The following is a 17,793-nucleotide window of genomic DNA, read 5'->3' as shown; positions in this document are numbered from 1 at the left end:
CAACAGAGACAATTAACACTAAACAGAAACAGATGAAACCAGACAGGTGCTGTGCGGCAGTTGAACGACTGCAAACAGAAAAAGGAACTTCAGATGGGAGTGGCCAACTATGGCTAAACTCCCCTGGAAGGAGAGATTCCACATTCCCCCCTTCCTCCAGGTCACAGGAAGGAGAGAGATTCCACGTTCCCTCCTTCCTCAGGTCACCCCAGAGTAGGACTCCAGGGTGGGACCAGGAAGAGAGAGATTCCACGTTCCCTCTTCCCCCCCAAGTCTCAGGGCATGTCTGCCCGAGCCGGGCCAGGGGTCTCAGGGCACGTCTGCCTCCCCCACTGGCCCAAATACAAGCAAAATACAGGACCTGTACAGGCACTTTTCTTTGGATCCCAGAGTGCAGGATACAGAACAGAGATAACAAACACAGAAGACGCGAAACGTGAGAACTCTATCTTACCTCTTACCGGTCCTGGAATCTGGGGTCTGGGGCGCCGGCTTCCCAGCCAACGCACCAAATGAAAGACCCCAGACTCCTGGGATACTTTCATCTACGGGAGGGCACCCCAGAAACCAAGACTCCAAACCAGTAGATGCAACAAGCAAGAGGAGTTTATTCAGCTTTTGCGCAAACGGTCTCTCTGCCTCGGCAAGGGAGAGAGCCCTGAGCAGTGGTTACAGGCATTCTTAAAGGCAAAAACCACAAGATTAGCATATAACACCAGGTGTCCCCAGGATTGGCCCATTTAAAAGTCACTATGTACTCCAGCAATCATTTTTACTAAGCGGGGAAGTTTATAACACTCTTTGTAAAAACAATTGGCGTGGGTGATTTAAAGGAGGTAGTCACTCTGGGAGGTAAGAAGAATTAGGGGAGTTCACATAGTAACAGGCTTGTGATTGATTAACATTTGGCCTAGTTTGCTGGACTTGCCAGGTGGTCCTTATCTTGGGTCCCATTCTTGGGTCCCATTTGGCCACTTGGGGAATTTACTTGTTTGTTCTTTATCTATGACCACAGACCTTGTCCCGGGCCGGCATCTGAGCTCTGAGACTTTTTACTCAATTCCTTATTTCCAGAAAGGTGGGTGTGGGGGGGTTAGTGCTAGGGTGAGCAAGTTTACAAAAGCAAAATCAGCAGTTAGCAATTGTAAAATGTAATTCTAATTTTTAATCTTTCAGTGTTTAACTCACAAATTTACTTCAAGCCTTTATCTTTGGAATTCTTTCTTTTAATGACTAGTCTGGAGGTTTTTTCTCTATAGGGAGATCCTGACTCAAGTTCGGCCCTATTCTTAGTAATTTTTAATAATCAATTATTTTGTTCTGTTTCTAATTTTACATTTTATGTTCTTTTTGAGGTGGTCATCACACTCCTCCTCCCGTTTCTCATCCTTCTCATGAAAGCTTTGCAATGTGAGCTACATGTACTGGTCAGCAAGAATGGCCTTTCTGGAAACACAGGGGGCATTCAGCACACTCTCTGTTCTCAACCAGACTGAGGAGACTAACAGTAAATTTTTTGATATGTGGCTGACCTAGTTAGTTTTCAAAATGAGATCTTGCTATGTAGCCCAGGTTAGCCTCAAACTCACCATGTAGCCCAGATTAGCCTGGAACTCTTGATCTTGCCTTAGTCTCCAAACTCCTAAGACTAAAACATGAATATGAATGTATTACACACACACACACACACACACACACACACACACACACACACAGATTGACCAACTCTACCTTCTAAAGGCCTTTTGGATGCTTGGAAATGCCATGGCCATCTCTTCACTACAAAAACAATCACTGTCATAAAGATGACAGAGTGGAAAGTTAGATGAGTGGCTCAAGGACACTCCAAAACTCTTAGTATCTGTACACACCAGTTTTAAACACATTCTAACTGAAGATTTTTTTTTCTGTTCTGTGAAATTTTAAAAACTCCCCTTATAAGTGGATGCTGGTAGCTTATGCCTAGCTACAGAGATCTGAGGATCATGGTTCCAAGCCAGGGCAGTAAAGTCTGTGAAACACCTCCAGTTATCCAGCAAAAAGGTACAAATGGAGCTGTAGTTCAAGTAATAGAGTGCTACTTTAAGCAAAAAGCTAAGGGACAGTGCACAGGCTCCAGGACTAGCATACATGTTAAAACAAAAACAAAAATAAACTGGGTACTGATGGCTCATTCCTGTATTCCTAGCTACTCAGAAGGCTGAGATCTGAGGATCATGGTTCAAAGCCAGCCCAAGCAGGGGAAGCTGTGAGTGTCTTATCACCAATAAAACCACCAAAAAAATCGAGAGGCATTGTGGCTCAAGAGATAGAGCTCTGGCCTTGAGCTGAAGAGCTGAGGGACAGAGCCCAAGCCCAGAGTTCAAGCCCCATGACTGCCCCCCCAAAACCCTCTTCTTGTTTTATTAAAAGAAAATAAGTCCATTCACAGCAGAAACCTTTTACCAAACAATATCACTCCAGTTATGCAGCCACATGAATTCAAAGCTGGTACTTAATTGTTTTGTGCACAAGGTTAATATTCACACTCACCAGAAGGTGGAGACAACTCAAGTAAACATCAATTCATGATTGGGTAAGTTGATGATGAGTTACACATACAATGAGATCTAAATGTGCAAATAACAAAATAAAGTAGTGATTTGGGCTGCAGGGTTCATGAGTGCCCAAAACAATATGATAAGAGAAAGAAACCAGAGACAGAGGGAGCATATTGTATGATTTTATTTCTGTGTAATCTGTAGAACAGGAGAAGAGTTGGTTGTCACCATGTAACAGGGGCTCCACATAAGACTGGCCCAGGAAATCAACTGTTGTGTGAAGAAGGGTTACCTGCAGGAGCCTTGATGTAGGAAGAAAGACTATCTCCAGGCTTTTGTTTCTAGATCCCACACCTGACACTATACTGAATATGGTAGAAATGGTTTGAGATGATCTCATTCCCTACTTTTGACTAAAATGGCAAATAAATTTCTTTTTCCTTACATACATGTACATATGTATATATATATACATATGTATGGAAAATGTATCTATGTGTGCAAATATGTTTATATATATATGAAACTAACTAAAGGAGAGGCTGCCATCCAGAATTCTCTAAAGCAGAAATAGAAATAGAGCCATGAGCAATCCTGGCTAGCCTTCTGCTGTCTTTCCCATTCCTCACATTTCTTCTATTGTTCACTGGGTTCCTCTAATTGTTCACAAAGGTTACTATAGCCTGGTTACTCACTCCTCCCAGAGAGAGGGCTCTGTGAGAGAATCTGTTCTACCTTTCTCAGCAGGGTCGTTCTTGGACCCAGAACATCCATGAGTCAATACAGCATAGGTCACTCTTCTTTTGGGGGGGGGCGGTCATGGGGCCTGAACTCACTATGCTCAACTTGTTCATTAAGATGATGTCTCACTAAATTTTTGCCTGATGATCCCCTGACTTCTGCCTGCTAAGTAGCTAGGATTATAACATAAACTGCTGGGCTGGGCTGGATTTTTGTTTGTTTTTGAGACAGAGTATTTATATATAACCTAGGCTGTCCTTGATTTCTTCATAAAACTGCCTCAGACTTCTAGGTGGTCGAATTCTAGCCTATGTCAGTTTGGCTGACATCTTCTACATATAATGTGTCATCCTATGCAAGCAGTGATGGTTTTATTCTTTCCCAAGCAAGATGCCTGCTTTTTTTTTTCTTTTTCTGTCCTGCAATAACCTGGGCTTCTCTGGACCCCAAGATAAAAGAACAACTTTCCCAGGCAGTTTCTTGCTGCTGCTTTCAGCCTCCCATGGGATCTCTATCTTGGGCCTATGACCAAGGACACATGGAAACCTGGCACTGCCCCAGGCCAAGGTGTTAGCTGGTATTTGTGTTTGATTTAATGTCACAGAAAGTTGATTTCCTGCTTTAATGGTTTACCCTTAGGAATTGGAGAGCAGGTTATTTGGCTTTGACTCAACCCCCCTTCCTGCTTTTACTTCTGTTTCTGCTTCTCTCTCTCTCTCTTTCTCTGGGTGAGCCAGAGAAATTATTTCCAGGAAACTATACCATAGGCCAAAAGCTCCCAGACAAAGTAAAAACTTCACTTCATGTGAAGTTTGGTTAGTATTAAGACAACCAACTTTGGTTGGTATTAATACACTTATTCCAAATTCCTCTCAGGTTATAGACAACTACTACTTTATACACAAAGAAAGGAACAGTCCCACCCAAAGAATGAACAGTGTACATTTTCATGTACATTTTGTTCATGTTCAAGTGTTTGCTACATAGTGAGTTCTAGGCTACTCTGGGCTCAATCTGAGACCCCGTCTCAGAAAACAACTGAAAAGAAATGCATCCTTGATAAGATCAGTGTTTCTCAGTAATGTGTCACTTGAATTAAGCCTTGGAATGTTGGAAAAAGTGCTCTTTACTGAGCCAGAACATTCTACCTTACCAACACATGCTGAGTTACTCTTCCATTCTTATGTACAGATCTAAATGGCATGGATCATATCCAGTGAACAGTATTAAAAGTAAAGAGAAAGTCTCCTGTAAAAATTGTTCATATATCATGAAGCAAGCATCCAAGGCCTGTGGCATGAAAATTACCCTTGGGACATTTCCATGTAGTACATACACAGTACAGCAGGCCTACTCTGATCTTCCATAAGATTCTTTTCTCATGGAAGATGAGTAGCTCAAAGCAAGCCTGGCTTAGTGCAGGCCTCTTTGCACTTAGCACAGGAACAAAGAACCTGTCCACCCCCACAACTGGGTCTCAGCTGTGGACAGAACATTTGGTGTTACACATGACCCAGACTAACAAAGCAGAGCCAGCCTTCTGCATTGATGACTGTACCAGAAGGATATTAGAGTGCCAAATCTTCAAATCATTATGTTTTTACAGACTTCTAGTCTATTGTATGTCCTGATCTGTGTGGTAGGGGATGCCAGTCAGTTTGCTTTCAGTTCATGACCTCTCAGACCTTAGCTGTGAGCTAAAGCTTTGCTACAGGCTTCATGGATTGGCATTCTTTTAATGTGATGCATTTGGAAACTTTTTCTTGCTCTGTGTGTTTCCCAGGGCACTAGCTTCTTCTTCTTCTTCTTCCTCCTCCTCCTGTTACTCTTTCTCTTCTCAAGAACCTTGCACTGGGAGCTGCTATTTCTGACCATCTGGAGTAGCTTTACTGAACACACAGAGGGCATTCAGTGTGTTCTGATCTCACCCAGACAGAGAAGACTTATCAATAAACTTTTTTATTATAAGGTTTGTTAGAGGAGCCATATCTCCCTAAGAGGGAGCTCATGGCCTCCGTTGCCATCCAGGTAGCTGGAGGGTCTGGGGGATAGGAGGTGAGGTAGATGGGCATTCAGGTGGGTCTGGTGGAGAGAGGGAGGGGCCAGTTGTATGGAAGGAACTTCAGGAATGGGAGGGGGCCCAGGTCTGGGTGGAGCTGAGGACCAAAGGTGAGCATAATACTAACAAGTGGCTATTATTTTGATATTAAGGGGAAAAAACTCCTCTTAGCCAGGCACTGGTGAGTCACACATATAATCCTTTCTACTCAGGAGAATGAGATCTGAGCATGTGGTTCAAAGCCAGCATGGGCAGGAAAGTCTGTGAGACTCTTATCTCCAATTAACCATTAGAAAAATGGAAGTGTTACTGTGGCTCAAACTGGTAGAGTGCTATCCTTGAGAAAGAAGGAAGAGAGAAAGAGAGAAAGAGAGAGAAAAAGAAAGAAAGAAAGAGGGGCTGGGAAGGTAGCTCAGTGGTAGAGTGCTTGCCTTGTATGCCTGAGGCTCTGAGTTCAATTCCTCAGCACCACATAAGCAAAAAGAAAAAAGCTGGAAGTGGCACTGTGGCTCAAGTGGTAGAGTGCTAGCCTTGAGCTGAAGAGCTGAGGGACAGCGTCCAGGCCCAGAGTTCAGGCCCACGACTGGACCCCCCCCCAAAAAAAAGAAAGAAAGAAGAGAGAGAAAGAAAAAACAGAGAAAAAAGAAAAAAGAGAGAGAAAGAGAGGGAGGGAGGGAGGGAGAGAGGGAAGGAGAAGGAAGGAAGGAAGGAAGGTCAATAAACTTTTTTGTTACATGGTAGAATCAGAGGCATGTTATCAGCATTTGGATTGGTCAATTGGCCATGATTAATAAAACTAATATGTCTCATTACACGTGCATGCACACACACACACACATACACACACATATCTATATTTATAAAGGGGGAGGATTGAGAGAGAGGGGAGGGAGGGAGAGAAAGAGATATGGAGGGAGAGAGAGGCAGAGAAAGACACAGAGACATAGAGACGGAGAGCCTTTAAGGGCTAGCAGTTGTTCAGAAGCTGCTGTACTTGTTTGTATTACTTAGTTTGGCAGAAGTCCCAGGCATGTTGGTGAAGTTCTGAAGGCAACAAGAAAACAGCATCCAGATTTACTTTCCCAGTGCCTGGTGGTTCAGTGCCCATGAACATTATGTTTACAAGCATGTCTTGCCTGCCCTGAATATACACAAAGAGCTGCCTGTGTGACCAGGGAAAGAAAAAAAAAAGTCAAGGAATAAAAAGAATAGGTAAGAGAACAGAAACATGCAAGAGAGCTAAAAATTCAGAAGCAAGGTGGTTGAGAGATTCCTACTCCTCCCACTTTGCCTTCTTACACCTGGGCTGTTTGGTTACAAGGGAAGGGAAGTGTGAAGGGAAAACACCACCATGGAGAGAAGCCTAATTATTATATAATCCAAGGAGCAGTTGAAACAAATAAAACAACTCAACTTCACACTTTTTTATGACATTCAATAACTTACTCTATCATCTGAATCCCCTGGATATCTTCCAGAGCTCCTTTCCCTGTAAAGTTATCTCTGTGTCCACAGATAGCCTAGACACAGACTCTCAGTTTCTTTCTCTCCTGCCAAGAAGTGAATAAGCAACCCAGCCAGGTCCTCCTCTATTCAAGTAGAGAACTTCAGAGATCAGTGTTCAGGGCTAAATACTCTGAAATATCCTTTTCAAGATCCAAGTATAGTATATACATTTTTCTATCTGCATTCTGATTGATGCAACTCCACCTTTGGAAACCACCTTTCAACTGGCTGTTTAGAAATGTCATAGCTGTGTTATTTCTATAAGAGGATCACTTGATATGCTGAAGATGGTAGTACAGGCTGACGACAGAATTTGGATGGCCAAATCATGCATTGTTACTTCATGTGGCTGTGCTCATGAATTATAGAAATGCACTATCTGAAGACTTCTTGAATTATGCAATAAGAAATCTGATTGCTATTAACAAAGAATAAAATCCTTCCTAGCAGAAACTATTTTTATATAAAAGTATTAGACTATTTTTCATATTAAGTACATGCTCCTTTTATACTTTTACCTCAAGGCATATTTAGACATTAAGATTTGCTGTTGTACTTGACTATAGCCTGCTCAGTCAGGAGAGAAAGAAAACACACTATGTGGAGGGGTCCATTTCTTTTTTTTTTTTGTGAAAGTAATTAAATGGCTGTTTTTCACATCATAAAAATTTACATTTTTTCTGTGGGTGGCTGGTCATAAACATCCCAGGGTGCATTTCAAAAGGACGGGTCCATTTCTTTGCTACTAGATCTGATCTCAGGACTTTTGGCTTATTTCCTTCTGAAGATTAACCTGACTCAGAATATAACTGCATATGGAGTGTCTTCCCTGGTACTTTCCCTGCTTTGCAAGCTCTGTACCAAAGGAAGTCACTTTTTGCTCCCATTTAACAAAACACAGGCTGATGATAATGAGCCAACAATTTCCATATTTCAAGCACGAGCCACCTTCTCGACCAAGCACAGCTCAAGAAGAGAGATTTAGACATTAAAATGGCAGCCAGGCAGTGGAAGCCAGACACGAACCACTTGTTCTCAACAAAGCTAGCTAACAAGATAATCAGCTTGGCTGGGAGGCAGGTAAAAATAAAGGAGAGACAGGAAATAAGGACCAAGCAATAAGAAGGCAAATGAACATAAAAGAAGATACAGATATTTGTATAGCATCATAAAGGAGAATCATTGCCTTTCAAATTGAGTAGTTTACAAGAAAACTAGAATGGATTTAGTTAATTGTTTTTAGCATTGGTCAGTAGTTTATTAATAAAGCATTAATGAGTAGCTAATAGAGCATCTCCTCAGATGGTTTTTGGACAAGGAGCCTGGACCAATCAGCTCAGCCACTCTTATAGCTTCCATCTCCAGTTCTCTTAATCCTGGCCAAGATGGAGGCCTTGGGTACTTTCTTCAGGTCATAAGCCAACCCAATGGCAGCCATACAGTCAATGAAGAATGTGGTGAAGTTGAGGCTCCAGCGGTACTCACTGGTAGAGTAATCATAGGGGAAGGTATGGTGGTAGTTATGGAAGCCTTCACCTGGAAGAGAAGCAAGGAGAGCAGTTAGAGAACTCAACATTTTGCGATTTGTCATTTTTGAACACTTCTCACCTAGCAGGTCCTCTGAACCTTGGAGAATCTTGCTGTATTGAGTGAATGGCAAACCCAATGTTTTGTACTCTAAAGTATGCCCTCTGAGGCATCCTTAGGATTGAGCTGAGATATTCTACTCAAATTTCCAGGATTGGGAGTGGCTTTGGGGGGGGAGAGAAACTGGTCTTCAGAGTATCAAGAAAGAAGCAGGCTCTTCTGAGAACATACAGGAAATACCTTGTGAAATATCAGAGATTCGGTTGTACTGGCCTGAGATCTCACAGGCTGTGAGCCTATGTGCATGTGTTTTGATGAGGAAGGAAGGACCAAGGGAGAAGAATGACTGTGCTTCCTACAGTGGCCAGTAAGCAACACGCCTTCCCCACTGAGGTCATACTCTCTGCAGGGTAGGGGGTGGAGGAGAGGGAGGAGATTAGGGAACAGTAGGCATAAATCAGAGAAAAGGAGGTCCAGACTGGGAGTAGAGATTACTCGCACATTGCTGGTTCACAGTGGGCTGTTTGTGCTTCTAATTTTCTTTCTTTCTTTTTGGGGGGGGTCCAGTCGTGGGGCCTGAACTCGGCCTGGGCGCTGTCCCTCAGCTCTTCAGCTCAAGGCTGGAGCTCTACCACTTGAGCCACTTCTGGCTTTTTTTTTCTTTTTGCTTATGTGGTGCTGAGGAATCAAACCCAGGGCCTCATGTATGCAAGGCAAGCGCTCTACCACTGAGCCACCTTCCCAGCTGTGCTTCTAATTTTCTGACTTTTGAGTCTGAGATGAGAGGTGCTGATAAATCAGAACCCTCTGGAAACACTTAGAGATTCCCTTCATCCTCAGAAGTTCTGAAAACTCTTGGGATGACCATTCTGTAAGAAGCATCTTAAAAGATGGTTTTGTCAGGTACTGGTGCCTCAGGCCTGTAATCCTACCTGGGGATCACAGTTCAAAGCCAGTTGGGTAGGAAATTCCTTGAGACTCTTATATCCAATTGTCTACCAGAAAACAGGAAGTAGTTCTATGGCTTTAAGAGGTATAGCACTAGCCTTGCAGTGGTATAGCACTAGCAAAAAGAGCTCAGGGACAGCACCCAGGTCCTGACTTCAAGTCCCATGACCAACATAAATGAAAAATAAATAAATAAAATAAGGCTTTTTGAGGATGAAAGTATCTATATATAACATAGGCATAGTGGTTCATGATTGTAATCCCAGCCCCGGAGAGAAATTGAGTTCCTATCTCATCTAGGTTATATAAGGAGACACATCACTAACTGGGACCTAGAACAGCACAGGGGATACCAGGTCTATGAACTGAGAATGGAGGAAAAAAAAGAAAAGGAGGCACCAGGGCACCTAAACTTCCTCCCCAGCCCATCAGTTCCTAGAGTCTATTAACAAGTCTTTTGATTCAGTTCAGTACAGGGCAGGTTACTACAGGCATATGTAGAGACTGGGGTATCAATCTGTTTTTGAAGTTACAATTACTAACATGAGAAAGAGTTTGCATACATATGTTAATTGACTTCCTAATCCTAGGAAGTAGAGGAAAGCAATAAACCCTCCAACATTACAATAGACTTTCATCTTATCTCCAAGGTCTCAGATTTTTAGAGCCAAAGCAAGTCATACCTATGGTAGGAACTTGGACCTCTGTTTTGCCTTAACTGATTGTTTGTGGATGGAGAGCAGCTGTTTGGCTGTTTGAGATGGCCTTCCAATCTCTTAGCCTTTTCTAGGTCTCATAGCTTGGCTACAGTTTCCTACAGACATGGTCTTAAAATATACATATTAAACAAACAAACAAAAAATAAATGTATATATAAATACATAACAACAACGAAAGTGCTCCATATAGAGTGAGAATGATCTAAATAGCAAGCTAGTGACGAAGTCCTGCCAAATAAGCCTTCAGCTAGGACATTGAAAGTATATCATTACTCTGTACATGGGTGGTCCATAGTATGAACTAAGAAGCAGGCTGGAAGTTGGGAAATAAGGCCAAGGCTAAGTGTTCTGGCAGAGGACTGCTAACTTTCACACTGGTGTTCACAGCCAGGCTCTGAGTGGGCATTCATCAGGTCTATAGGTGTTAGATTGAAAAGGAGATGGATCATGTGTGGCAACCTGGCAGGAAGAGGCAGGTCAATGCAGGCTTAAGGAAAGGCCAGTGTGGTCAGAGAGAAGAAAATGTGACTGAGAGCGGTAATTCAAGGAACAAAAGAATTAGAACAGCAGGAAACAGAGCTTGGAGAAAGTCAGGGTGGGATAAAATGCAGGAAAGAGCAGGTAGACAGAAGAGAGTAGCAATAGAGACCAAGTAGGAGACTGGCAGTGATTTTAAAAAGCTTTTCGTAAAGCAGCTGAAATTGGGGGGCAGTCATTATAATTGTATATAATGCTGGACACATCTCAATCCAGATCATGTTTGTATAAAAATGTAAAAACACCTATACTAGTTACTTGTACTGTTGCCTGGATGATCAGGAGGCTGAGATCTGAGGACTGTGGTTTAATGACAGCCCAGGCAGAAAAGTCCATGAGACTCTCATCTCCAAAAAACTACTGAGAGAAGGTTGGAAATGGCGCTGTGTTTTAGATGCTAGCCTTGAGCAGAAGCTCAAGGCCAGGGCTTAGGTCCTAAGATCAAGCACCAGGACTGGCACACAAAAAAAGAAAGAAAAGAAAATTAAGAACTATGCAGCCTAAGTGATTTATTTCAAATGCAAATCAAAGTTAAAACATGTGTGATGGTAGAAGGGGCTGAGTAAAGCATATGAAATCATAGCAAGGAGATTACACATTCCTTCACAGTAGCATACTTGAAGTATATAAACATAGTTCACATTACAGAATCAGTAAATATAAAATACTCATCTTACTGGTCTCCCTATTACCCTGACTATTCTAATTAGTAACATCTGCCCAAAACAAGACTGTAAGATACAGTGCTCTACCACTTTGAGTTATAGTAGCACTTTCAGTGTTTGGCTAGTTAATTAGAGATACGAGTCTTGAGCCATGCTTCTAGCCTGGCTCTTTGCAGGTTAGTTGGGAGATGGAGTCTCAGAGATTTTTTTTGTCCAGGCTGGCTTTGAACTCTAGTCTTTGCCACAAAAACCCTTTATTATTTCCAATTAAAGCAACAAGGAGATCAAACAGAATAAGTAGAACTTACCTGGTCCTTATTAAGAATTGACCAACAAGTATTCTGCAATGACAAAACTTGTTAGATGTGATGAGAATCTTAGCACAGTTATGCCCAATATTTTAGTACCATGTAGTCAGTACTAGAATATACAACACCCAACAAAAAAGGCAAAACTCAAAACCAATTCTTGAGAAGGACCAGGTAAGCTCTACTTATTCTATTTGATCTCCTTATTGCTTTAATTGGAAATAATAAAGGTTTTTTGTGGCAAAGATTGGAGTTCAAAGCCAGCCAGGGCAAAAAAAAAAATCCCTGAGACTCCATCTCCTAATTAACCTGCAAAGAGCCAGGCTGGAAGCATGGCTCAAGACTCTTATCTCTAATTAACCAGTAAATACTGGAAGTGGTACTGTAACTCAAAGTGGTAGAGCACTAGCCTTGAGCAGAAGTGCTCAGGGACCGTGCCCAGGCCATGAGTTCAAACCTCCATGAACACTAACTGGGACAAACCATCCCAACAATGAGCACCTAGACTCAGCCAGTCTGGGGAACAAGGGACCATGGAGAGAGAAAGAGGAGATGATGTCACATCAGCCACTTTGTGCCTGCCCTTTCAAAATTAACCAGAGCTGGGAGGGCAATAGAAGTAAGAAGCCTGCCCATCTAGTGTCCATACCTGAGTACCTTTTAACTAGACAGGAATTTACATTCTTGCCTTTGTTACCTGACTTCTCCTCTACCTAGTCACAAGATGTCAGAAGTAGCTAGGGTCATTTCTACCAACATTTTCAGCCCGAAGTCCTTCCTCTTGACATTTGTTTGTTCTCTAGTATTTTTTTTTCCAGCCCCTCAATGCCTTAAGAGACTTTCTCCAGACTTCATCTAAGGACTCATCTAATGCCTTAGAGAAGGCTTGCTGCCTTCTCTGGGAGGGGACCACATTAAAGCCTTTTACCACTAATGTTGACACCTCTTGTCAGCAGGAAGTAGCCAGAGAGAATACATGCCCTATTTCATGATTATTGAAAGACTGGAATGTAAGGATGGTGCACCTCGCAGCAAAGTCTCTGCCTAGCACCTGCGTTACCTAGGCAACTGGCACACCTGGAAGAGGTCACATATGCATCCGCTGAGGTCACATCTGGATTCGAGGTGGCCACACCTTTCCCTACCCCTATCTTAGATAAGGCTTAGCCCAGGCCAGACGCTCTCTTTCCCAGGCCTTTTCCAGCCGTGTGGAGGGCCAACATGGCCTGGCTCCAGCCAGAAGGATGAATAAACCTACCCCTTACCTGATACCACATGCATGGTGTGGTTCTTACTCAACAACCTCTTATTTTAAACCTAACAAAGACTATAGCCCAGACTAGAGGTGAGTGGAGAAAAGGAAGTTAGAAAGGTTCAATAGGCATGCCATTTGGAAATGGATTTGGAAACCTGGAACTGGAGGAAGTGTTCTTCCCACCCCCCCCCCAAACTTGTTGCATGGCTTACAAGTTTATCTCCATTTTGTACTCACTAGTTTTGTGGTGAATAATTTGAGATACAAAGTGTCTTAAAAACAGACTTACCAGTATTTCCAGCTCCTAACCAAATTCGATAATCAGTACACTACTGAATGTGGTCATGTTGTACACTGCTGACTTACCCAGAGTTCCCAGTGAAACCAGGGCATTTTCACGGGCATCAATGTTCTTGTCGTAAGGGCGATATCCATAGAGGTGAGCAGCGCTGTTCACCAACCAGGTCATATTGTGTGTTAGAATGGATCGCAGGAAAGTAGCAACACACAAGCTATGTTGAAAAGTTTCACCCCAACAGTACCAGGGCACTAGTGTGGGCAGGATGAAGCACATCAACAGGACACTGGGCTTGTAGTACCTACATGAGAGAACACACAATGAGAGTATGGACAGAGGATTTTCTCACACACCTGGATTACTCAGTCTTTCATGGCTGAGCCCAGCATTCCCTCCTACACTGTGAATACAGAGGGAAATAATCCAAAGCGAATGGATAGAAAAGCTTTTGAGAAGCCAGAGTTGTCCTCTAACTTTTTTTTTGGAGGGGGGGGGTCTGGTCGTGGGGCCTGAACTCTGGGCCTGGGCGCTGTCCCTCAGCTCTTCAGCTCAAGGCTAGCGCTCTACCACTTGAGCCACAGCGCCACTTCCAGATTATTTCTTTTTTGCTTATGTGGTGCTGAGGAATCAAACCCAGGGCCTCAGGCATGCAAGGCAAGCGCTCTACCACTGAGCCACCTTCCTAGCCCCTGTCTTCTCACTTTTTAAGTAATGCTTTATGGATGTGTTAAATGTTCTGAGAGCTTCCCATTAGGCATGCAGAGGAAAAGAATAAGAATATCATGTCCTGATTCTAAATGCATTATTGTTTCTTTTTGTGTGTGCTGATCCTACGGCTTGAACTCAGGGTGTGAGCACTGTCCCTGAACTTTTTTTTTATTTCTTTATTGAGCTAGATTACATAAACTTTAAAATATTGTGGGACAGTGATATTTATCTAAATTCACAAACACATTTTAACCTTCATAAGGTGAATTGTCATTATCACGATCTATAAAGCTTATGAACTCTACAAACTTTAACAATAAAATTATTTCTTCCAAATGGGGTGATACCTACATTTCTTTCCCTTTGCTTAATGTAAGCTGTTCCCTCTTTCCCTCATTGCCTCCCTCCCTCCCATCACTGCCCTTGAATTGCTTAGTTCACTTTTATCAATGTCCAGTGCAGCTGATGGGCCCCTCTGTTGTATGTTTTCCCATTTTCCTCTGATTCTGTGTCCTCCTCCTAGCTTCCCTCAGATGTGCACATATATACCATACATGTGATCAACAACATGGGGTCATTTAGTAATGACACAAAAAGATGAGTGGAGGTCCTTTGTTTCTCAAGTCCTGTTTCCTTTGTTGTATCTCCTTGTATTTTGGGTTTAATATATCAAGGAGACCATGTGCCATTTGTGTCTTTGATCTTGGCTTACCTCACTCAAAATGATTTTTTCTAGTTCCATCCATTTCCCTGGGAATGCCTTTATTTTGTCCTTTCTAATGTTGATCAAACAGGCAGGGTCACATCACAACCACATCAGCCAAATTCAAATTCTGCTGCCTAAATGGTCTGACTTTGGATGCCTTTCTCTTGCTCATTAGTGTCATTGGCAGAAAGCATGGTAAATATCATGCCTTCATTTCTAACTACTACCCCATAGTTCTTTGCTCTGCTTTTCCCTCAGGAGGTACACTCAGGTGGTACACTCAGTATCTGTGACCAGAGCAGGTCTCTACTTCAGGAGACCCTGTCTCCTTCAGTCCCAGGTAGACAAAAGCCATTGGCATTGCAAGAGAGTCAGTTGCCTATGTTCCTCAGTCACATCTTTGTTTTAATATCACTGACATTCCTATATCAAGGCCTTTGCCCATCCTGCCACTGCTTCCCTGGCTTGAGTCCTCCCTAAATATATCTTGTGTTTCCACTTCTCATCTCTCTGCCTGAATGGTACTTTCACTTGTCCCGAGAGTGGCCTCTTCAAAGCATGCCTGGCTGTAGGAAAATCTTTTATGATTCTCTGTTGATGATGGAATGAATCCTAAGTTACATCAAAGACTACCAGAGCTATATCTGTCTACCTTTCAGTTTCTTTCCCTGTCATACCATAAACTTCAAGCAGAAAGACTGTTTCAGGCACCTGATTGATGAGTTAGCAAATGCTTTGCTTTCTGTTTGAACTTTCTATTCATCCATATTCATAATGGTCTCTCTTTGCAGGTCAGCTCAGTCATACTTTGTTCATGCGCCTTGACCTCATTTTCCTCACTGACCAAGTTGTTTTCCATTGTACCAGGCCCAGTACAGATAATGTTCTGCCTTGTGTAATGGTTATTTTGGGTACTTGCCCTATCCCTCTACTCTACTCTGTGAAAAGCTCAAAAGAAAGATGTCAGACACATTCATTTGTCCATTTCTGACAATCCTACTTCAGTGAAATTTATTGTATTTAATTGGTTGCATTAAAATAGCTCAGAGAGAAAGGAACAGAAGAATAAAACATAGATGTGGCTTTTAGACCATAAAAATGGTCAAAATGATAATTTTGAAATTTTGAATATGGAAACTGAGGAAATTACTCAGGTATGTTACATGTCCTAAATTCACATTTCCAAGGCCACACCCCAGTTCTGTCCTCCCTTCCTCACCTTTTCTGAAACATCAGCAGTTTCTCAGCTTTGAGGTCAGACAGGTCCAGCGAACCACCCTTCTCTCTGACAGCTGGGTGTTTGCGCACAAGCAGCCAACCCACGTGACAGAAGAAAAAGCCACGACGGGAATTGTGAGGATCAGCATGAGTCTCTGTGAACTTGTGGTGGGCGCGGTTATCTCGGGCCCATTCATACACGTAAGTCTGTAGGGACAGAAGAGGAGGAAACCAGGCCTGAAGAGAGATGCCCTCTCGGGAGCATTGGAGTAATCCAGTACCTGCAAGGGCCCAGAGCTCTCAGCCTCACATCACAGTTCCCAGGACTTTGCTTCCAAGGAGGGCATATGGGCCAGCCTTTTTCTCAGCATTTGCTCCTGACACCAGTGTGGAAAATCAACTTCCAGTTTCAAAACAGGAATAACACTGAAGGTTATGTAGCAGTACCCAAGGAGTTTCATTAGCCAAGAACTGCAATTCTTCACCAGGCTATGATGAAGAGATGGTACTCTTGGGAGTGAAATCCCTGAGCACAGAGTACAAGCCAGATGGTATGGACCCTAAGGTGCTGCTCTCTGGATAAAGCTTCAAGAAGCTTCATCCTGATAGGTGATAAGTACCCAACACAATAACTATGTAGTCATGATCATAAGCACATTTCCATAGGCCCTCTTGTCTTTTTAGAGAGTCTATCCATCCCTCCAAAATATGTCAACATGTCTCTTCCTTCTCTTTGCCTCCTTGAGAGCCTCAAGGAGAAGTTGTGCAGGCAGGGATGATTAGGCATATGTAGGGAGCCCTTCAGATTTTGCCAGGACAGTGGAGACTAATTAGGGTTTTTTTCCTCTTCTCTAAATTATGCCTCACTGAACAACTATAGCTAGGGAGTTCCCCTTCCCTAATTACCTAATCTTTCTGTGAAAAGCTTGTTGGCTGAACCAATCTCAGTACTTGATTTAGCCAGCATGGCATCCCTAGTTAACACTATAAGGTTAGTCTACCTCACTTCTCTGACTCATTTTCTTCTCTGTACAATAGATGTAAAATTGGCATCTATTTTCTACAACCTCTGTGAGGATTTAATGAGTTAATTGATATCATCTTTCTTGTTGTTGTTGGCTGTGGGGCATAAACTCTGGGCCTGGGTGCTTTCCCTCTTCAGCTCAAGGCTTCTACCACTTGAGCCACAGTGCCACTTCCAGTTTTCTGGTGGTTTGTTGGAGATCAGAGTCTCACAGACTTTACTACTCAGCCTGGTTTTGAAGTGTAATCCTCAGATCTCAGCCTCCTGAGTAGCTAGGATTACAGGTGTGAGCCACAGGCACCTGCCTTATATGATCTTTTTACCGTAGTTGTTGGCACATAGTCATTACTACACAAGTATTAACTCATGTGTATGCATGATCTGGTCCTGGATTGTGAATTCAGGGCTTGGGTGCTGCCCCTTAGCTTTTTTGCTCAAGGCTGGTGCTCTACCACATGAGCCGCATTTCCACTTCTGTATTTTTGGTAGTTAATTGGAGATGAGAATCTCAAAGACTTCCCTCCCCTATGATATAGCCCTTGTTTTCACTGTGTTTTATGTAGGTATAATTTGTGGAGGGGAAGGTGTGGCTCACACCTGTAATCCTAGCTACTCAAGAGGCTGAGATCTGAGGATCATGGTTTAAAGCCAGGCTGGGCAGGAAAGTCCTTGAGACTCTTATCTCCAATAAACCACTAGAAAACCGGAAGTGGCACTGTGGCTCAAGCAGTAGAGTGCTCGCCTTGAGCTGAAGAGCACAGGGACAGCGCCCAGGCCCAGAGTTCAAGCCCAACTACCGACCAAAAAAAAAAAAAAAACCAACAATGAACTTTACAACTTTGGCACGGGGTGGGGGAAGGGGGGGAGGGAGGGGAGATGGGAGGGAATGGGAAGGGGAAACAAAGGAGGAGGCAACAATGCTTGATAAGAAATGTACTCATTATCTTGCCCATGTAATTGTAATCCCTCTGTAC

The 17,793-nt window shown here is 42.9% G+C and overlaps 1 protein-coding gene across 1 annotated transcript in view; it reads right to left on the bottom strand.

Annotated features, from left to right (window-relative positions):
• Positions 1 to 8,182: 8,182 nt before the first annotated feature.
• The window catches only part of LOC105986662 (acyl-CoA desaturase 1-like), a 21,049-nt gene continuing 11,438 nt past the window's right edge, over positions 8,183 to 17,793 (bottom strand). The window contains exons 4-6 of the mRNA XM_013017688.1: positions 15,797 to 16,002; positions 13,232 to 13,464; positions 8,183 to 8,382 (exon numbers count right to left, since the gene is read on the bottom strand). Of these exons, the coding sequence (XP_012873142.1) occupies positions 8,183 to 8,382; positions 13,232 to 13,464; positions 15,797 to 16,002 (639 nt within the window). The remainder of the gene's footprint in view (positions 8,383 to 13,231; positions 13,465 to 15,796; positions 16,003 to 17,793) is intronic.

This window comes from Dipodomys ordii, unplaced genomic scaffold (assembly GCF_000151885.1).
Source record: "Dipodomys ordii isolate 6190 unplaced genomic scaffold, Dord_2.0 Scaffold36, whole genome shotgun sequence".
Lineage (NCBI taxonomy): Eukaryota > Metazoa > Chordata > Mammalia > Rodentia > Heteromyidae > Dipodomys > Dipodomys ordii.
The sequence above is the reverse complement of the archived record's forward strand: the minus strand, read 5'-3'. Positions and strand labels throughout refer to the sequence as shown.